The sequence below is a fragment of the Salvelinus fontinalis genome, chromosome 3, assembly GCF_029448725.1.
Source record: "Salvelinus fontinalis isolate EN_2023a chromosome 3, ASM2944872v1, whole genome shotgun sequence".
In the NCBI taxonomy this organism is placed as follows: domain Eukaryota; kingdom Metazoa; phylum Chordata; class Actinopteri; order Salmoniformes; family Salmonidae; genus Salvelinus; species Salvelinus fontinalis.
In genome coordinates this window covers 15,743,993-15,767,184 of record NC_074667.1, presented here as the reverse complement: position 1 = coordinate 15,767,184, position 23,192 = coordinate 15,743,993, and the positions used below count along the sequence as shown (strand labels likewise).

Here is a 23,192-nt window from a genome sequence, read left to right as displayed (position 1 = left end):
CGGAGTCTACAACCCACACAAGTGGCTCAGGTAGTGCAGCTCATCCAGGATGGCACATCAATGCGAGTTGTGGCAAAAAGGTTTGTTGTGTCTGTCAGCGTAGTGTCCAGAGCATGGAGGTGCTACCAGGAGACAGGCCAGTACATCAGGAGACGTGGAGGAGGCCGTAGGAGGGCAACAACCCAGCAGCAGGACCGCTACCTCCGCCTTTGTGCAAAGAGGTGCGCTGCCAGAGCCCTGCAAAATGACCTCCAGCAGGCCAAAAAAAATGGAAAAAAAATGAAAAAAATAATAATAATAGCTGCAAGTAGCAATGCCAGGGTTCAGGATGTGGGCCCACAGTGCCACCATCAGGACAAATTTGACACATCACGCTACTTCTGTACTTCTTATAACACTTGCCAAATATCACAACTAAAACACATCATGCAATATTCCTATTTTGGACTATTTTATGCTGACTACTTTAAACGTCTTCAACCACAACTGCTAGGCACCAAATTTGGAATATAGCTTTATGGATGCAAATCTTCAAACGCAATATTTTCCACAACTATATGGCTGCAATAAGCCAATGAGCTTGCATGAACGGTTATGTCTAACAGCACCCCCATGCAGCCAAACAACCATACTTTACAGGTTAGCTGGACATCGCCCTGAGCGAGTGCTAAATTTCATCAGTCAAACAGAGCAAGAGAAACGTGTGGCCGGTGTATTGATGTGTATACAGGCCTCATTTGTAAAAAAGACACCCTGTCAATAAGGTTAAATGCCCAGTGCAGTCCATAAAGTACATTTTCTTTGTTTTATATTTCCACAGTGAGGTTGGAATAATACTACAAAAAATTATAATAATGCCCTTTTAGTGTAATAGCTGTTAGAAAATAGTGCCTGAAATTGTAGCCTGTTTTGGTGGGATGGAGTAGTAAATGAGTTAACCTGTTTGGGCTAGGGGGCCGCATTTTCACGTTTGGATGAAAAGCGTACCCATAGTAAACTGCCTGCTACTCAGTTCCAGTTGCTAATATATGCATATTATTAGTAGATTTGGATAGAAAACTCTGAAGTTTCTAAAACTGTTTGAATGATGTCTGTGAGTATAACAGAACTCAAATCTGTTCCATCAGAACTCAAATCCAACCAGGAAGTGGGAAATCTGAGGTTTGTAGTTTTTCAACTCTTGGCCTATCGAATACACAGTGTGTATGGGGTCATATTGCACTTGTTAAGGCTTCCACTAGATGTCAACAGTCTTTAGAACCTTGTTTGATGGTTCTACTGTGAAGTGGGGGCGAATGAGAGGGGATTGAGTAAGGTCTCTCCTAGAGAACCACGAGCTGACCATGCGCGTTCACGTGAGAGTTAGCTTGAGTTCCATTACATTTCTGAAGACAAAGGAATTCTCCTGTTGGAACATTATTGAAGATTTATGTTAAAAACATCCTAAAGATTGATTCTATACTTTGTTTGACATGTTTCTACGGACTGTAACGGAACTTTTTGACTTTGTCTGCTCCTAGTGATCGCGCGTCATGAATTTGGTATACTGGTCTAAACGCGCTAACAAAAAGGATGAACTTTATCCAACAAATCAAACATTTATTGTGGAACTGGGATTCCTGGGAGTGCATTCTGATGAAGATCATCAAAGGTAAGTGAATATTTAATGCTATTTCTGACTTCTGTTGACACCAACATGGCGGATATCTGTTTGGGTTGTATTGGTCTGAGCGCCGTACTCAGATTATTGCATGGTTTGATTTTTCCGTAAAGTTTTTTTGAAATCTGACACAGCGGTTGCATTAAGGAGAAGTATATCTTTAATTCTGTGAATAACACTTGTATCTTTTATAAATGTTTATTATGAGTATTTCTGTATGTGATGTGGATCTGTGCAAATTCACCGGGATGTTGGAGGCAAAGCCAAATGTAAACTGAGGTTTTTGGATATAAATATGAACTTGATCGAACAAAACATGCATGTATTGTGTAACATGTTGTCCCGGGAGTGTCATCTGATGAAGAATATCAAAGGTTAGTGATTCATTTTATCTCTATTTCTGCTTTTTGTGACTCCTCCTCTTTGGTTGGAAAATCGCTGTAAGCTTTCTGTGACTAGTTGCTGACCTAACATAATGATATGTTCTGCTTTCACCGAAAAGCCTTTTTGAAATCGGACACTGTGGTTGGATTAACGAGAATTGTATCTTTAAAATGGTGTCTAATACTTGTATGTTTGAGAAATTTGAATGATGAGATTTCTGTTGATTGAATTTGGCACACTGCAATTTCATTGGCTGTTGGCGAGGGGTTCCGCGACAGGTTACCAGATCACCGACCATTTCGAATCTTACCGTACCTTCTCCACTATGCAATCTGGTTTCTGAGCTGGTCATGGGTGCACCTCAGCCACGCTCAAGGTCCTAAACGATATCATAACCGCCATCAATAAGAGACAATACTGTGCAGCTGTATTCATCGACCTGGCCAAGGCTTTCGACTCTGTCAATCACAGCATTCTTATTGGCAGACTCTACAGCCTTGGTTTCTCAAATGACTGCCTCGCCTGGTTCATCAACTACTTCTGAGACAGAGTTCAGTTCATACATCAATTATGTCGCTCTTGCTGCGGGTGATTCTCTGATTCTTCTCTATGCAGACGACACCATTCTGTATACTTCTGGCCCTTCTTTGGACACTGTGCTAACAAACCTCCAAACGAGCTCCAATGCCGTACGGCACTCCTTCCAAGGCCTCCAACTGCTTTTAAATGCAAGAAAAAAAAGGTGCCAGCTCTTCAACCAATTGCTGCCCGCACCCTCCCGCCCAACTAGCATCACTACTCTAGACGGCTCTGACTTAGAATATGTGGACAACTACAAATACCTAGGTGTCTGGTTAGACTGTAAACTCTCCATCGACTCACATTTAGCCTCTCCAATCCAAAATTAAATCTAGAATCGGCTTCCTATTTCACATCAAAGCATCCTTCACTCATGCTGCCAAACACACCCTCGTAAAACTGACTATCCTACCGATCCTTGACTTCGGCAATGTCATTTACAAAATAGCCTCCAACAATCTACTCAGCAAATTGCATGTAGACTATCACAGTGCCATTCATTTGGTCACCAAAGCCCCATATACTACCCACCACTGCAACCTGTATGCTCTCGTTGGCGAGGCCCTCACTACATATTTGTCGCCAAACCCACTGGCTCCAGGTCATCTATAAGTCTATGCTAGGTAAAGCCCCACCTTATCTCAGCTCACTGGTCACCATAGCAATGTTAAGTTCATGTTTTAAGTATCCCTATACTTCTGTTATTACGGGGCTATCACTGAGTCAAGAGTGCGCCTGCGCATGATGTCTTGTCGTTGATGGACCTGGCCTTGAGTGTAATGACTACTTGTAGTGTGTTCATATAGTATAGCAAACTTTGTTAAACTGGAACCTTGTCGTTGTGTCATTGAGTTAACATTGTAGTTAGAAACCATCCTCTGCTACCAATGTGCCACCTCGCTTCGACGAGAAGAGGTCGTACGAAAGTTGAAAAAATGAACTGGGCATCTGGACACGCGTTACTAATCTGGACGCCAAAAAGCAAGCACTTGCGGTGGTATTATCGCTCGAGGGAAGAGCGAGAGATACAGCACTGGAAATATCCGTTGAGGATTTGAACAAGGATGACGGTATGGGAACTTTGATCACAGCACTGGATTCTGTATTTCTTAAAGAGAAAGACCGTGCATACGAGGCATATTCAAACTTTGACAGTGTTATGAGAGATATTTCGGTTGCAATGACAGACTACATCATTGATTTCGAACAGAGGTACAATAGGATGCGCAAGTACGACATGGTTCTCCCAGATGCAGTGTTAGCGTTCAAGTTACTAGATACTGCCTGTCTAGATGGTAGGGAGAAACAGTTGGCTTTGACTGCTTGTACTGTGCTGACTTTTGCATCTATGAAGTCGGCACTAAAAAATAATATTTGGTGAAACGACGTCTGTCGCGCCAATAACAGATGGAATGCAAGTGAGTGACGCAGCATATTACACTGAGCAGCACAGAAAAGGCGCCAACAAGTCACCTTCTCAAGACAACCAGAAGAGGGCGCCATTTCCCGGCACGAATCCACTGGACAAATATGGAAGGAGATCGAAATGTGCAATTTGTCAAAGCACTTACCATTGTGTTAAAGAATGTCCTCATAAAAATGAACAAGTTAAACTAACAGAGGAAAATGTAAACACAGAGATAGAGCAGTGTAACATTACACTGTTTTCAAATGAATCTGCTTCTGATACTGAGATTTTTATAGTTGAATCCTTAGGATCTGCTGTGATTGATACTGCATGTACACGGACAGTGTGTGGTGCAAAATGGCTTGATAGCTATGTCAGTGAACTAAATATGAAAGAAGTACAAAATATGATTGACACACCAAGCAACAGAGCTTTCACTTTTGGAGATGGTCAGATTAAGTGTCACATTGAAACAGAGGTGGTCCCTACAGATATCCCCTTACTATTAAGCAAAGCTTCCCTCAAGAAGGTAGGGGCTGTACTAGACATAAAAAATGACAAGGCAGTGATCTTTAAACAGCCAGTGACTCTTGAACTTACTACCTCAGGCCACTATTGTGTAAACATTTTAGACAAAGACATCACACAGCGTCCATGCAAAAATGAGATTCTGAATGACACAGAGAACATGAGCACTAAAGAAAAACAAAGTATTGTTAAAGCTTTACAAACAGATTGGACATGATACAGTTGACAGACTTCAGAGGTTACTCAGCAGTTCAGGAAATAATGATGATAAGAACGAAACTGGAAACAAAGTGTACTACAAACGAGTTGACTCAAGAGTGGAAAGGACCGGGAGTAGTCATTGTTCAAGATGGTGTGGTGATATTTGTGAGGCACGGAGGCATGATTGTCAGGGTGCATCACTCAAGATTGCGGAAAGTAAATGATCAACAAGATAGAGGGGCTGTTGCTGAGAATCAGTCTCCTAATAAAAATGACAAAAAGGACACAGTAACAGACACAAACCTACCAGATGTCGCATCCAATGATATGGACACCGAAACTGACACAAGAAATGGAGCAGAGACCTTCAACCATGCCACAGGTAATACTGTTGAGCGTTCAAATGAGGAAAACATTCAACAGCCAAATGTGTTAAGAGAACATGGTTGTTCCAATCTGAAAACTGGACAAACTGTTTAAATACATGGACAGAGAAAGTGGTATTCCACATACAGCAACCGTCATTGGACGAGCAGGAAAAGCAAAACACAAGAACTGGTACAACTTGCAGTACTCTGAACCAGCTACACTTTCTGGTACAACAGGGTCAGCTGACCTGTCACTTGTAGATAATATCAGAATTGAACAGATGGAAAATCGAGAAAAACAGAATGACATTCAAAATGATGATGTACTTGAAACAAAGGACATGTCATTTGACTCAGCTAAGCTAGATTAGCTCAGTAATTGGAGGAAAAATGGAGTGTTTGAGGAAGTCAAAGACATTGGCCAAAAGTGCGTCTCAACAAGGTGGGTGTGTACCCTTAAAGAATCCTTAACTGGAATAGTGCCCAAAGCACGTCTAGTGGCTAGAGGTTGAGGAGCTGGCTGCTAAAGAACTCCCAAAAGACTCACCGACATGTGCCTCAGAGTCACTCAGATTGCTGATGTCAGTCATCTGCCAGAAAAAAATGGAAACTTAATTCCATAGACATCAAATCTAGATTTTTGCAGGGAACAGAGCTATCAAGGGACATTCACATTCGACCTCTGCCTGAAGCTAAAAGCGAAGGAACACTGTGGAAACTAAAAAAGTGTGTGTATGGACTGGCAGATGGATCACTCTACTGGTACAACAAAGTCAAGGCAACAATGCTGAATACAGGTGGAAAAATGTCACAAGTGGATCCTGCAGTCTTCTATTGGCTTGATCAAGACTGCAATGTGACTAGAGTACTTGCCTGTCATGTTGATGAATTTATCTGGGGTGACTCACAGACCTTTGCTTCAACTGTGATTCCACACCTCAAAGCTGTTTTCTAGGTTGGCCGTGAAGAGCATGATCATTTTTGTTATGTTGGCATAGAGTTTATTACAGTTGATGGAACAATACTGATGCAACGGGAGAGCTATATCAAGAATCTTCAACCCATCCACATGGATTCTTCAAGACCCGTACAAAGGAATTCCCCTCTATGTGGAATTGAAGCTGATCAATTGAGGTCGAAGATAGGTCAAATTCTATGGGTTGCTAGACAGAGTAGACCTGATGTAATGTTTGATGTTTGCAACTTGGCATCTAACACAAAACGCGCCACTGTACAAACCATTCATGAGGCAAACAAAGTTGTTCGTAAACTGAAATCACAACAAGTGACTTTAAAGTTTCAGCATGTTGGAAAAGATGACTCTTTGAAACTAGTTGTCTTCAGTGATGCGTCGCTAGGGAAACTTACAGATGGAGGCAAACAAGGTGGACATCTAATCGTGTTAATGGGTGAAGGAGGAAGATTCTCACCTATCTGTTGGCAGTCGAAAAGGATCAGCAGGGTTGTCCGAAGCACACTTGCTGGAGAAACACTGGAATTGACAATGCGATCTTTCTTGCAACTCTGTTCTCAGAGCTTACCACTGGTGAGACAAAACGGCACATTCTACCTGTAGTTTGTGTCACTGACAACTACTCATTAGTTGATGCTGTGAAGTCAACCAAGTCTGTCACAGAGAAAAGAATTCATCTTGAGATTAGCAGCATCAAGGAAATTATTCAAGCACAGAGAATCCAGCGGATTCTGTGGTCGACCACAAAGGAACAGCTTGCTGACTGTGACTAAAAAAGGAGCATCCAGTCTTGTGCTCCTACAGGCTCTCAGTAATGGAAAGTGGCAGCTTGAGTAATAAAAATAAAAACTGTCACACAACCCATTTGTAATGGGGATCTTGAATAATACTTGGACCTTTAATTATGTTTTATTTGTCTTTAAAGAAAAGGGGGAGATTGTTAAGTTCATGTGTTAAGTTCATGTTTTAAGTATCCTATACTTCTGTTATTACGGGGCTATCGCTGAGTCAAGAGTGCGCCTGCGCATGAAGTCTTGTCGTTGATGGACCTGGCCTTGAGTGTAATGGCTACTTGTAGTGTGTTCATATAGTATAGTAAACTTTGTTAAACTGGAACCTTGTCGTTGTGTCATTTCAAGTTAACCTTTTCTCAATAGGGGGTGCTGTTGGCACTTTGTAATAATTTCGTTCCCAAATTAAACTGCCTCGTACTCAATTCTTGCTCGTACAATATGCATATTATTATTACTATTGGATAGAAAACACTCGAGTTTCTAAAACCGTTTGAATTATTTCTGAGTGAAACAGAACTCATTCTGCAGCACATTTCCTGTCAGGAAGTGAGATTTCTGAAATCGAGGTCCCTGTTCTAGGGTCAGTTTATAAGTCCCCATGCAAGCTATGGGGCTACATGCACTGCATACGCCTTCCTCTAGATGTCAGTAAGCGGTGAGAATTTGAATGGACTGGATTGCACCATCTGGGACACTATAAAGGCTCATGGAACGGAAGTACCGTTCTTTTCAACGGGGCGCCAGGCGCAAGAGGGACATCATAATGGCGTCCTGAAAAGCTTTCGTTTTAGCAGCTCTGTATCTCCGGCTCTGATTTAATTTGATTTGTCTTAACTTCATAAGGTAGTTAATTTAAACCGACTTATAGCAGTTTATATCAGTTTATTGCGATTTTCTGGGGTTTCTTTGTCACACGCTGTCACGAGTTGGACACCTCTCAGGTGGATGGCTAGCATTAGCTGCTATTTCTATAGGAGAAGAGGACATCTTTCAACCAAAAGACGATTGTTCTGGAGAAAGGACACCTTGCCCAAGATTCTGATGGAAGCTCAGCAAATAGTAAGCAGTCTTTATGTTGTTAATTCGTATTTATGTTGACAAATGTCAAATAATAATTCCGCCATTAATATCCGCACTGTCTCGCTTTAGCGCACGCTGTATGCGTAGTAACGTTAATTTTTAAAAATGTAACAGCGATTGCATTAAGAACTAATTTGTCTTTCATTTGCTGTTTTTTATTTTTTAGTCAAGTTTATGATTATTTATTGATTAGAATAGGTGCCTCCAAAGATTTCTTCCGACATTTTCTGGGCAACTTGGCTACTTTTCTCATTGTATAACCACGATTTGTGCCGCTAAATATGCACATTTTCGAACAAACTCTATATGCATTGTGTAATATGATGTTATAGGACTGTCATCTGAAGAATTCTGAGCAGGTCAGTGAAAAAATTAATATATTTTGGTGGTTTATACGTTATCGTTATTTTTGGCTTGAATCAATGCTGTTGTGATGTTTGCTATTGTGGTAAGCTAATATAACGCTATATTGTGTTTTCGCTGTAAAACACTTAGAAAATCTGAAATATTGGCTGGCTTCACAAGATCTGTGTCTTTCATTTGCTGTACGCTGTGTATTTTTAAGAAATGTTTTATGATGATTAATTAGGTAATACACGATGGTCTCCGTAGTTAATTCTAGTTGCTTTGGTGAGAGTTGTGATGGTGGCTGCAATGGTAAACTATGATTTATACATGAAATATGCACATTTTTCTAACAAAACATATGCTATACAATAAATATGTTATCAGACTGTCATCTGATGAAGTTGTTTCTTGGTTAGTGGCTATTTATATCTTTATTTGGTCGAAATTGTGATAGCTACCTATGCAGGAAAAAAATGGTGGGGAAAAAAAGTGGTGTCTTTTGCTATCGTGGTTAGCTAATAGATTTACATATTGTGTCTTCCCTGTAAAACATTTTAAAAATCAGAAATTATGGCTGGATTCACAAGATGTGTATCTTTCATCTGGTGTCTTGGACTTGTGATTTAATGATATTTAGATGCTACTATTTACTTGTGACGCTATGCTAGGCTATGCTAGTCAGCTTTTTTACTGATGGGGGTGCTCCCGGACCCGGGATTGGGAGGAAGTAGAAGTTAACAAGCAACATCCACCGGTAGAACGCGCTCCAGCAGGTATATATCTCACTGGTCACACCCAACGCTTCCTTTGGCCGCCTTTCCTTCCAGTTCTCTGCTGCCAATGACTGGAACGAATTGCAAAAATCACTGAAAATGGAGACTTATTAAATCTCCCTCTAACTTTAAGCATCAGCTGTCAGAGCAGTTTACAGATCACTGTACCTGTACACAGCCAATCTGTAAATAGCACACCCAACTACCAGCATCCCCATATTGTTACTTACTCTCTTTCACCCCAGTATTTCTACTTGCACATCTGCAAATCTATCACTCCAGTGTTAATGCTAAATTCTAATTATTTCACCTCCATGGCCTATTTATTACCTTACTCTTTTACTTTTGCACACACTGTACACAGATTTTACTATTTTGTTATTGACTGTTTAAGTGCAACTGTGTTGTTTGTCGCACTTCTTTGCTTTATCTTGGCTAGGACGCAGTTGTAAATGAGAACTTGTTCTCAACTGGCCTACCTGGTTAAATAAAAGGTGAAATAATAAAATGTGAAATTTGCATTTTACCTTACAGTGAAATGCAAGTAGTCTGGATAGCCAGATGTTGCCTGTAATCCATGGCTTCTGGTTTGGGTCTGTACGTACAGGCACTGTGAGGACGACGTCATCGATGCACTTATTGATGAAGCCAGTGACTGATGTAGCTTAGCATCTGCTACATCTGACGTTTTTTTTATTGACTCAGTCACTGGTTCTTCCTGCTTTAGTTTTTGCTTGTAAGCACAAATTAGGAGGATTTAATTAAGGCCAGATTTGCCAAATGGAGGGCAATGGAGAGATTTGTACGCGTCTCTGTGTGTGGAGTAAAGGTGGTCTAGAGCTTCTCTCCCCCCCCCCCCCCCCCCCCTCTGGTTGCACATTTAACATCCTGGTAGAAATTTGGTAAAACAGATTGAAGTTGGCCCCCTCGTTGACGGATGCTGGGAACATACGCTCTCTCTGTCCGGTTCTTCTCTCTTCACTGGATGGACGTAACGTTAGTGTTTAACCCCTCTGTGTCCAAGGACAACGTTTTTATATTATTTTTGAGGCACCCCAAGGTTATTTGTGTAAAACTTCAGAATCGTTGCCCAATGTTTGGGCTTATTAAAGCACGTTTCACTCCACCAGCAACAAACAGCAGTTTGAGCTCTATCAGCAGCTCTCACGCTACATCACTGGTATTTCATATCACTGAATATGCAAAAATATATTGCTTCGGAACGGGATTTTGTATTTTTTGGGGACAAAAGGAAACTTGATTAATCTGCTTTACATATATTTTATCGTCCAAAAGTCGGATATTACCGGCTAACGGAAACCCTGGTATGCATGTAAACGAGGGGATTTAAGTTTAGAATAGAGGAAAAGATTGACTGGATTTAGTGTGATACTTACAGTGATGAAGCCATATCCTTTAGATCTTCCAGTCTCACTGTCCATCATGAGCTGAATACTCTCAATCTGGTGGAAAGAAATGGATAACAGATTCAAATCTGCACAGCACTGATATACTGTAGCCCTACAATCTGTGTCCCACCCTCTTTTCATAGGCTTAGGCTTTTGGTTGCATTCAAGACAAGGTTGTTTTTATTGATCTCAGTTTCTTGGTGTATGAGTGGACTGTCATTTTGATATTAAAAATATGCTGCTAATGTCTACATAATGACATTAAATGGTTTTATAAAAGGCCATCTTTTTTCACGCCTAGTTAAATAAAGATAAAAAAATAAATAATATGCATAGCCTAATAAACGCTTATGCTCAGCTCTAGGCCTGCTCAGAACGGGTATTTTTGCAAACAGTGAGTGAGTTATACACTGCTCAAAAAAATAAAGGGAACACTTAAACACAATGTAACTCCAAGTCAATCGCACTTCTGTGAAATCAAACTGTCCACTTAGGAAGCAACACTGATTGACAATAAATTTCACATGCTGTTGTGCAAATGGAATAGACAAAAGGTGGAAATATTTTACAGGGCTCTGGCAGTGCACCTCCTTGCACAAAGGCGGAGGTAGCGGTCCTGTTGCTGCGTTGTTGCCATCCTACGGCCTCCTCCACGTCTCCTGATGTACTGGCCTGTCTCCTGGTAGCGCCTCCATGCTCTGGACACTACGCTGACAGACCCAGCAAACCTTTTTGCCACAGCTCGCATTGACGTGCCATCCTGGATGAACTGCACTACCTGAGCCACTTGTGTGGGTTGTAGACTCCGTCTCATGCTACCACTAGAGTGAGAGCACCGCCAGCATTCAAAAGTGACCAAAACATCCGCCAGGAAGCATAGGAACTGAGAAGTGGTCTGTGGTCACCACCTGCAGAATGACTCCTTTTTTGGGGGTGTCTTGCTAATTGCCTATAATTTCCACCTTTTGTCTATTCCATTTGCACAACAGCATGTGAAATTTATTGTCAATCAGTGTTGCTTCCTAAGTGGACAGTTTGATTTCACAGAAGTGTGATTGACTTGGAGATACATTGTGTTGTTTAAGTGTTCCCTTTATTTTTTGGAGCAGTGTATTAACTTACAACAATGACTTGGCCTACTGTTAACAAATCTACACACCGGCCAACCTTGAAGTATTTTTATCAGTACCACTTTAGCCCCGGCACTGGACCCCATGACAGCCCACGCGCGACACCCACACGGCTCAAATCATAGGCAAATGCTATTTTTTTTTGCCTATTAATGTCATGTTGGCCAGTAGGAATGGTAGGCTCTAGACTTATGGGTCCTTGGTAATTGGCTGCTCTTCAGTAGCTAACTAGAAATATGTTTAAATGTACAAATCAGGGCTCTCCTTAGGATTTTCTGACAAGGTGGTGCTGATGTAGGCCTAAAGTTGGGTTAGAGGGGAGGTCAGGAAGGGGTCCATCAACTTTCCCCTCAGGAGTTTGGTGTATTTAACTTAAAAAAACAACCTGTAACTGCCATTTCCACTTTATAGGTTACATTTTAGGTTAATCATCCCACTTAAGGTGTTATGTAGATAGTCTAGCAAAATTGTACACTGGCTTCTTAACTGAATAATTCAATTACCAGATACAATGTAGTAGTCCAGCCTCTACAGGATTGGTGAACCCCCCCCGCGGGACAGTTGAGCTAACGTGCACTAATGTGATTAGCATGAGGTTGTAAGCAACAAGAACATTTGCCAGGACATAGACATATCTGATTTCAGCAGAAAGCTTAAAATTCTTGTTAATCTAACTGCACTGTCCAATTTACAGTAGCCATTACAGTGAAAAAATACCATGCTATTGTTTGAGGAGAGTGCACAGTTATGAACTTGAAAATGTATTATTAAACCAATTAGGCACATTTGGGCAGACTTGATACAACATTTTGAACAGAACACAATGGTTCATTGGATCAGTCTAAGAATTTGCACATACACTGCTGCCATCTACTGGCAAAATCTAAATCGCGCTTAAACTGGAACACATTGCGATCTTTGTCTTGCATTTCAAAGATTAAAGAAAATAAATTACGCATGTTTTTTTCTTTGTATTATCTTTTACTAGATCTAACGTGTTGTATACTCCTACATTAATTTCACATTTCCACAAACTTTAAAGTGTTTCCTTTCAAATGGTATCAAGAATATGCATATTCTTGCTTCAGGTCCTGAGCTACAGGCAGTGAGATTTGGGTGTTATTTTAGGATACTTGTTTTTGAAAGGGTCCGATCCTTAAGAGGTTTTAAATTACTGTAGAACTGATTCATTAACAGACTTAAAGATTAGTAGGCCTAAAATAACTTTGTGAAGGACGCTATTAGCGGAACAGCTCCCGCGGCCACATCTGTTTCCATCCACACTCTGAACAACCTCAATACAGCACATTTCCTTACTCGTCAATGCGCTTGCACCCACTACCGTTGGCAATCAAAGAAAGTGTTCTCGCTTAGTTGACTAAACGCTGTCGCTAACTACCTTGTCCGTAACGACGCCTTAGCTAAGGAGCTAACTACAAAAGTGGTCGTGTGCTTGACCAACACTTAACTTCTTGTGGGCAGGGGGCAGCATTTACACTTTCGGATAAATAGCATGCCAAAATTCAACTGCCTGCTACTCATCCCCAGAATATAAGATATGCATATTATTAGTAGATTTGGATAGAAAACACTCTGAAGTTTCTAAAACTGTTTGAATCATGACTGAGAATAACAGAACTTATGTAGCAGGCAAAACTCTGAGGACAAACAATTCAGAATTTTTATTTTTTTGATGTCACTGTCTTTTCAATGAGTTTTCTTAGAAACACCAGATTTCTAATGGACTTGCTTGCAGTTACTACCGCTTCCACTGGATGTCACAAGTCCTTGGAAATCGGTTGAGGTTATTCCTTTGTGTAATGAAGAAGTAGGGCTATCGTAAATGAGGGTCACATGAAGTAAATTTTTTGAGAGAGGCACGTTACGAAAAAGGTTGCGTCAGTTTGTTTTCTTTTTGTATTGAACATAGATCATCCCGTCTTCAAATTGATCGATTATTAACGTTTAAAAATACCTAACGTTGTATTACAAAAGTAGTTGTAAATGTTTTGGTAAAGTTTACGAGTAACTTTTGATATATTTTGTAGTGAAGTGGCGAAAGTTGGAAGCTGTGTTTTTCTGGATGAAATGGTCCAAATAAATTGACATTTTGGATATATATCGACGGAATTAATCGAACAAAAGGACCATTTGTGATGCTTATGGGACATATTGGAGTGTCAACAAAAGAATTTCGTCGAAGGTAAGGCATGATTCACATTTTATTTCTGCGTTTTGTGTCGTGCTTGCAGTGTTGAAATATGCTACTCTGTTTACTGTTGTGCTATCATCAGATAATAGCATCTTATGCTTTCCCCCCGAAAAGCCTTTTTGAAATCTGACATGTTGGCTGGATTCACAACGAGTGTAGCTTTAATTTGATATCTTACATGTGTGATTTAATGAAAATTCGATTTTTATATCATGTTATTTGAATATGGCGCGCTGTATTTTCCCTGGCTATTGGCCGGTGGGACGATTGCATCCCACCTGCCCCCGAGAGGTTAAACAGTTTGTTCTACATACTCACTGTGGTATCAATGGACAAAGTGGAGAGCTGCCATCCAGCTTGAGGGGGGACAATAATACTATGACTACGGTCAGGAGCAAAGAGCTACAGATTTTTTTCTACGCATCCAAGTCCTCTGATTGGCTCAGCGCCATCTTCAGACGGTTGAGTCAAAAACCACAATGTGCCAACAAAGCCTATTTTTGTGTATTTTAGGGTCGTTTTTCATATCAGTGTGCTTTGACCTGAAATTGCATGCATGGTACGCAAAATGCATGCAGGTTTTTGGCATGTCTGAATCTACTCATCACACTATGATTTTTACCTTATGTTAGTCTGCAAATGTGATAGACGCATGGAATGCTTTATTATAAAAGGTGATTTATTTGTGTGTGGAGAAACAGCTTCCACAAACTTGAAAGAAATGTGCCACCTATGGGTACATTGTACAACAGCTCTCACCCTTCCAAAAGGCTCAAAAATTCCTCTCAGCATCTCCTCTGTGATGTTAAAGTGTAAGGATCCGACGTAGAGCCTCATCGGGCCAGCGTTGCCCTTCTGCAGGTTGTTGGCCATGGCAGCAGCCCTGTTTTTTTCAGCCTAGAAAGAACACACACAAAGTGACCGTAGGGAAATGGTGCAAAACGCCTCATGCTGTTAAAATAAAGGCTGTCGAATAATTTAAATAATTAAGTCAAGCACATGGTTTTCTGTAGTTAACTTTGAATAATTAAAAAAAAAAATTAATTTGACCCTAATCAAAAAGGTTAATTTAAAACATTCCATTGGGTTGTAATAACCTATTCTAAGACATCTAAGCCAGGTCTGATATAAAAGATAATGTAAAATATCATAGTTAGATCTAGCCTAGGCTACTTCGTATCCATGTTCAAGATACATTAACCACAAGATGCTAATGTATTAGAATTTGGATCATTAAAATATTTTGACCTGAGAACTACAATAAAAAACTAACTAAATGGAATAGAAGTTCTGTTTTGATTAAAATCAGTCGGAAATTAGTGTTGAATCTAGAGGCATTCAGCCAAGGCATTCTAAACATTCGGATCGCTAGCTAATGTTAGCATAACTGACTAGCTACTTATGTGCAATTCAAGTTTTTGCTGTTATCTAAAGAAATGCCAGGGAAAGTGTTAATGGTTGAACTTTCTGTACGTTTTCCTTCAAATTTGTGGCTGAGGTGCATGCATAGTGGATGGTTTCAGCACCACAAGTAGGGTGTCCACCCACTCTGCCCAGAGTTGGTGAAAACTCACTTTAGTGATGAAATTTCACTTATGCTAGAAAATACATGTTACAGAGACAAATATGATTATTCATGTTCTGAAACGTTCCGAGGGGCTTTTCTCAAACATATTAACATTATATCCAAAAAGTCATATTTAGCAAAATAATTATAATGTAAAAGGCGGTGAAAATAAAAGGCTTGTGGCCATTGACATTTCACAGAGGTACGCTTGTTATTGTGAGAAATCTTCCAGGAATAACCAGCATTTCTAATTAATATCTAAAGTGTATACTAAAATAAACATTACATCATGTCTCAAAATTGATATTACCTCTATATTAGGGATGTGAGCACTTAAACGAAATTGTGATCCTGACGATAAGAGAAATCGCAAATGGAACATTTTTTGGGGGTGGGTTTTCCCACACAAAATTAAAATCAGTGCAGCTGGCTTGCCTGCTCTTTCTCATCGCTAATGATACATGTGTGTGTTCAGTCGGTTGCGTGTAGAATATCCTAGCCTATTCATTAACGATAGGCCCTGCTTTGCTGAAGTTGCAAGACAAGAAATTGCTAAATACAGTATTCCATTGCAAGATAGAGCTTTGATTTCCAATAGGATGAGTGAACTGTTCTGACTCCGGCAGTCTGGACCTGCCTATACTGTGTCCCTCTCTCTCCGTCCCTCGCTATGAAAGATGCAAGTGTTTGTGTTCGCGCAAGTATGGCAACTAAATCATTCTCCTTCGTTCCAAAAATACTGAATTTTACGAGTCGATTCAGGGCCAGCCCGCAAATTAGGCAGGGGTGGCATTTTTAGCTAAAATGACTGACCAACACCACATAAAACCTAACTTCTCCCCAAAAGAATGATAATTTCTCTCACCCAGCGGCATATGTGCCTGTGGAAATCAGCAGACTCTTACAAGAAGAAATCTAGGGCCTCCCCAGTGGCGCAGTGGTCTAAGAGACTGCTTTGCTGAGCTAGCGATACCACTAGAGATGCTCTAGCGACTCCTGGGCCGGGCGCAATGCACGCTGACACAGTTGCCAGATGTAGTGTTTCCTCCGACACATTGGTGCGGCTGGCTTCCGGGTTAAGCGGGCATTGTGTCAAATCAGGCTTGGCTGGGTTGTTTCTCGGATGACGCACAGCTCTCGACCTTCGCCTCTCCCGAGTCAGTACGGGAGTTGCAGCGATGGGACAAGACTAACTACCAATTGGATACCACAAAATTGGGGAGAAAAGGGGGTAAAAAAACAATTTTTACCAATTTTTACAAATGACATACTGCAATTCACATAGTTGCAAACACTTAATTCTGTCACAAATGTACCTGATGTTGTTCCATTTCTTCTCTTAACATGTATCACAAAATGTGTTTGATTTTATATTTAACCATAAATTTATTTTGAGATATATTTGGGCCTTTTTACCTAATTTCTGTTTTAATAAAATACATAATTTGAAGAACAAACAACTGTGACAATTCATATCTTGCAGTAAAATGTTTTAAGAAACAAGTTTAATGTTTAAAAAAAGGTAATGTTCTTACTTAAATTGTCCTGATCATATATATCCACCCAAAATAGAACACACTGAATTCATAAATTTTATCATTTCAATTGTAAACAATAGCGCAACAAATTTTTTCAATCTGGAAGGTAAACTCAAAGTATTCAATTTCACGGTGTATTTCGGATGGAATCGATGCATTCCAATGTACCAGAGTACAAAATAGAGCTTTTGGCAAAAAAATCTTAGTCGACCCAGAGGACGCTGGCTGGCTACTCCACGTGCTTGTGGAAAACACTGCAAACTTAATTCTTGCACAGAATCCAGCCTTGAAGACGTGATTTTTTTTTTTTAAATCAAATTTTTCCACCACATTTTGTCTCTGGCCTCCATTGATCACCCTAATTCTGACCATCCTACAAGGATAAGAACTCCAATAACTTCTGAACAGATTATGATAGAGACATGCTGTTTTGACCATTGGTTTTAACTTCTTGTCAATATGGGGGCGCTGTTTTCACTTTGTAAAAATTCGTTCCCAAATTAAACTGCTCATACTCAATTCTTGCTCGTACAATATGCATATTATTATTACTATTGGATAGAAAACTCTAGTTTCTAAAACCGTTTGAATTATATCTGTGAGTAAAACAGAACTCAAGTTGGAGCAAACTTCCTGACAGGAAGTGAGAAATCTGAAATCGGGCACTCTGTTCTAGGGTCAGTTTATTAATTTGCATGTATTCTATTGGTCGACATGCACTGCATACACCTTCCCCTAGATGTCAGCAAGCAGTGAGAATTGTAATGGAGTTGCTAGGCAGATCTGAGGCCATTTAAAGGGTCTTGGTACGTGGGGGGGGGGGCACTCTTTTCAACGTTCGCCATGACGCGAGACAGACCTCAGGATGGCATTCTGGAAAGCTCTCGTTATAGGCCTTAGATATAAAATCAGAGCCGGATATTAGATATAGGTGTTAAAAACGTCATAATGTAGTTATTTTAAACCGAGTTATCATTTTATATCAGTATATTGCGATTTTCGGAATTTTCTTAGTGCTGCGTTTTAGTGAGTTGGACACGTCTTCGCCACATGGCTAATGTTTGCTGCTAATTCCAAAGTTGAAGGCGACAATCTACAACCGAGCAACGATTCTTCTGGACAAAGGACAACTTGCCCAACATTCTGATGGAAGATCATCAAAAAGTAATAACTATTTATGATGTTAATTCGTTGTTCTGTTGAAAAATGTAAAACTACTATTCCGCCATTAATTTCGGTGCGGTCTCGCTTTAACGCACGCTGTATGTCGTAGTAACGTTAATTTAAAAAATCTAACACAGCGATTGCATTAAGAACTAATGTATCTTTCATTTGCTGTCCAACCTGTATTTTTTAGTCAAGTTAATGATTAGTTATTGATTAGATTAGGTGCCTCCCAAGATTTCTCCCGACGTTTTCTTTGCAGCTTGGCTACTATTCTCATTGTATAACCACGATTTGTGCCGCTAAATATGCACATTTTCAAACAAACAATATATGTATTGTGTAATATGATGTTATAGGACTGTCATCTGATGAAGTTGAGAAGGTTGGTGAAAAATGTAATATCTTTTGCTGGTTTATTCGCTATCGCTAACGTGCATGAATCAACACTGCTGTGTGGTTGGCTATTGTAGTAAGCTAATATAATGCTAAATTGTGTTTTCGCTGTAAAACACTTAAAGGAGTATCTACACAATTAACATTATTTTACCCATTGGTCAAAAGATGCGTTTTTGAATGGACACCCTACCCCAAGAAAGAATGACAGCTCTACTGCAGCTGCCGAGAGCATGTTGCGCTCAAAAGGGGGCGTTCGGGAAAAAAAAGACTTTTGGGGAAAAAAATTGGCGCGATTAAATAAACATTTTAAAGCATGAACATTTCAAAAGTTAACTACATTTCATGAATTCACTTTGACAGCTCTAGTTAAAATAAATAGAAAATGTAAAATCCATGTGAGATGATTACTGACCATTACCTGCGAGGCCTGAACAATGATTGGCACCCCCAGAAGTCGCTGACCAGACAATCCTATAGCCAGCGGCACAGAGTTGGCCTCCACAAACTCTATGTAAGCTATCCCCTTCGACCTCCTCGAATTTCTGTCTGAGATCATGCGCACATCTCTCACCTTGAAAATGAAAAAAAAAACTGTTTTCGAATGGATGGTTTAGGCATAAGAGGAAAAGACATTGCTAAATCCATTGGTCTTGGTGGCTGTGATAAGTCAAATAAGAATTTGCACCCTTCTCAAAATAAAATGAAATATTGCACACGGCACACCTGGCGCAAACACCCCAAAAAATTCCGCAGGAATGACAATGACATCACAAGCAGAGATACTCACTTTTCCCACTGCAGAGAAAAACTCTTCCAGGTCTCGTGGACGGATTCTGGCTGCCAGCTGCATGCAAAACACAGTGCGAGCATCCCTTTCCTCTGGAGTCAGGTTGTCAATTGGCTGCCTGTAGAAACAAAGCATTGAATTACTCTGAGGTAAACCCATTTTTTGTCTTTCACAGTGGCCTCAATCTTTGAGAAAAGCACTTGAATTTTACTATATTTTGCCATCAAAATGGTCATCTCGGCAATCCAGAACAAAAATCATGTGCCAGCTACTCTGCAAGTTTTGGGCAAGTCTACTATGGGCCAAATGTCCCCTCCCCTTTTAAATCGCAGTCTGGTGACAGGTATTAACTTCTTATGGCTGCAGGGGCAGTTCTGAGTAGCTTGGATGAAAGGTGCACAGAGGTGCCCATATTAAAACAGCCTGCTCCTTAGTCCCAGTTGCTAATATATGCATATTATTATTCATATTGGATAGAAAACTGAGGTTTCTAAGACTGTTTGAATTATGTCTGTGAGTATAACAGAACTCATTTGGCAGGCAAAAACCTGAGAAGTTCCACTTCCTGTTATTGTTTCTGAGGTGTCAGATTTTCAACCAAGCTCTCAATTGAAATTACAGCGAGGTAATTGATGAGTTTTCACTTCCTACGGCTTCCACTAGTCAACAGTCAATAGAACTTTGTCTGATTACTCTAATGTGAAGGGGGGCCGAAGGAGACAGGAATGAGTAATCACTTCCACGAGCTGATCACGCATTCACCATGCGCCTTCACATGAGTATGACGTCCGTTCCACCGCTCTTCTGAAGTCAATCTAATTCTCGGGTTGGAACGTTATTCAAGATGTATGTTAACAACATTCTAAAGATTGATTCAGTACATCGTTCGGCATGTTTCTACTGACTGTTATGGAACTTTTGGACATTTTGTCACGTTATAGTGGAGGCGCTTTGTGACTTTGGAATTGTTTACTAAAGGCGCTAACCAAAGTAGCTAATTGGACATAGATAACGGACATTATCGAACAAATCAAGCATTTATTGTGGACCTGGGATTCCTAAGACTGCATTCTGATGAAGTTCATCAAAGGTAAGGAAACAATTATCATGTATTGTCTGGTTTCTGTTGACCCCAACATGGCGGCTAATTTGGCTATTGTTCTGAGCACCGTCTCAGATTGCATGGTTTGCTTTTTCCGCAAAGTTTTTTTTTTTTAAATCTGACACAGCGGTTGCATTAAGGAGAGGTATATCTATAATTCCATGTGTATAACTTGTATTACCATCTACATTTATGATGAGTATTTCTGTTGAAACGATGTGGCTATGCAAAATCACTTGATGTTTTTGGAACTAGTGAATGTAACGCGCCAATGTAAACTCAGATTTTTTGTTATAAATATCAACTTTATCAAACAAAACATGCATGTATTGTGTAACATGAAGTCCTATGAGTGTCATCTGATGAAGATAAAAGGTTAGTGATTAAATTTCTCTATTTCTGCTTTTTCTGACTGCTATCTTTCGCTGGAAAAATGGCTGTGCTTATTGTGGTTTGGTGATGACCTAACATAATCGTTTGTTGTGCTTTCGCTGAAAAGCATATTTGAAATCGGATACTTTGGTGGGATTAACAACAAGATTACCTTTAAAATGATATAAGACACATGTATGTTTGAGGAATTTTAATTATGAGATTTCTGTTGTTTGAATTCGGCGCCCTGCACTTTTACTGGCTGTTATATCGATCCCGGTAGCAGGATGCAGCCATACCATATGTTACATAACTCTTTAGGCAAAGTATTATCAAAATGGTAAGCCGACTTTGTCGAGCAAGGGTAAACAAGCTTTAAAAGTGGAATGTCAACCTGATTGAGCCATGATGCGTCTTCTCTAAAGTTGGTAGGTAAGAGTGGTAGGGCCACAGATCGTACACTACCATGATACACATCCTACACCTAGAGGGAAATGGCTGCTGAGGACAGGAAAAGAAGCTGTGGGATCCACAGGCAAGGGAGATTAACAAGCTAATCAGCTGAACAAGTGATCTCCCGACCCGCGGGGCTTTTGATTTTGTGTCTTTTGTTTGACACCCTTTTGGAGTTTGATTGTTATTTTTGTCACCAACTGAACATTTTTTTTATTTTATTTTTTATTTCACCTTTATTTAACCAGGTAGGCAAATTGAGAACACGTTCTCATTTACAATTGCGACCTGGCCAAGATAAAGCAAAGCAGTTCGACACATACAACACATAGTTACACATGGAGTAAAACAAACATACAGTCAATAATACAGTGAAAATAAGTCTATATACAATATGAGCAAGTGAGGTGAGATAAGGGAGGTGAAGGCAAACAAAATATATATATAAATAAAAAAATGAAAAAAATATATATAAAAAGGCCATGGTGGCGAAGTAAATACAATATAGCAAGTAAAAAAATAACACTGGAATGGTTGGTTTGCAGTGGAAGAAGGTGCAAAGTAGAGATAGAAAGAATGGGGTGCAAAGGAGCAAAATAAATAAATACAGTAGGTAAAGAGGTAGTTGTTTGGGCTAAATTATAGATGGGCTATGTACAGGTGCAGTAATCTATGAGCTGCTCTGACAGCTGGTGCTTAAAGCTAGTGAGGGAGATAAGTGTTTCCAGTTTCAGAGATTTTTGTAGTTCGTTCCAGTCATTGGCAGCAGAGAACTGGAAGGAGAGGCGGCCAAAGGAAGAATTGGTTTTGGGGGTGACCAGAGAGATATACCTGCCGGAGCGCGTGCTACGGGTGGGCGTTGCTATGGTGACCAGCGAGCTGAGATAAGGGGGGACTTTACCTAGCAGGGTCTTGTAGATGACCTGGAGCCAGTGGGTTTGGCGACGAGTGTGAAGCGAGGGCCAGCCAACGAGAGCGTACAGGTCGCAGTGGTGGGTAGTATATGGGGCTTTGGTGACAAAACGGATGGCACTGTGATAGACTGCATCCAATTTATTGAGTAGGGTTTTGGAGGCTATTTTGTAAATGACATCACCGAAGTCGAGAATTGGTAGGATGGTCAGTTTTACAAGGGTATGTCTGGCAGCATGAGTGAAGGATGCTTTGTTGCGGAATAGGAAGCCGATTCTAGATTTAACTTTGGATTGGAGATGCTTGATGTGAGTCTGGAAGGAGAGTTTACAGTCTAACCAGACACCTAGGTATTTGTAGTTGTCCACATATTCTAAGTCAGAGCCGTCCAGAGTAGTGATGCTGGACAGGCGGGCAGGTGCAGGCAGCGATCGGTTGAAGAGCATGCATTTAGTTTTACTTGTATTTAAGAGCAATTGGAGGCCACGGAAGGAGAGTTGTATGGCATTGAAGCTCGCCTGGAGGGTTGTTAACACAGTGTCAAGAGAAGGGCCAGAAGTATACATAATAGTGTCGTCTGCGTAGAGGTGGATCAGAGACTCACCAGCAGCAAGAGCGACATCATTGATGTATACAGAGAAGAGAGTCGGTCCAAGAATTGAACCCTGTGGCACCCCCATAGAGACTGCCAGAGGTCCGGACAACAGACCCTCCGATTTGACACACTGAACTCGATCAGAGAAGTAGTTGGTGAACCAGGCGAGGCAATCATTAGAGAAACCAAGGCTGTCGAGTCTGCCGATGAGGATGTGGTGATTGACAGAGTCAAAAGCCTTGGCCAGGTCAATGAATATGGCTGCACAGTACTGTTTCCTATCGATAGCGGTTAAGATATCGTTTATGACCTTGAGCGTGGCTGAGGTGCACCCATGACCAGCTCTGAAACCAGATTGCATAGCGGAGAAGGTATGGTGGGATTCGAGATGGTCGGTAATCTGTTTGTTGACTTGGCTTTCGAAGACGTTAGAAAGGCAGGGTAGGATAGATATAG

At 40.5% G+C, this 23,192-nt stretch overlaps 1 protein-coding gene across 5 annotated transcripts in view; it reads right to left on the bottom strand.

Moving 5' to 3' along the window:
• Positions 1-23,192, bottom strand: part of LOC129839898 (RNA-binding protein 39-like) — a 34,939-nt gene that overhangs the window by 4,741 nt on the left and 7,006 nt on the right. For 3 of the 5 annotated variants that reach the window (XM_055907624.1, XM_055907633.1, XM_055907609.1), the window contains 4 exons: positions 19,303-19,420; positions 18,928-19,086; positions 14,607-14,744; positions 10,494-10,559 (listed from right to left, as the gene is read on the bottom strand). In XM_055907624.1, coding sequence (XP_055763599.1) covers positions 10,494-10,559; positions 14,607-14,744; positions 18,928-19,086; positions 19,303-19,420 — 481 coding nt within the window. The remainder of the gene's footprint in view (positions 1-10,493; positions 10,560-14,606; positions 14,745-18,927; positions 19,087-19,302; positions 19,421-23,192) is intronic. The other 2 variants (XM_055907618.1, XM_055907642.1) reach the window with 1 other exon arrangement.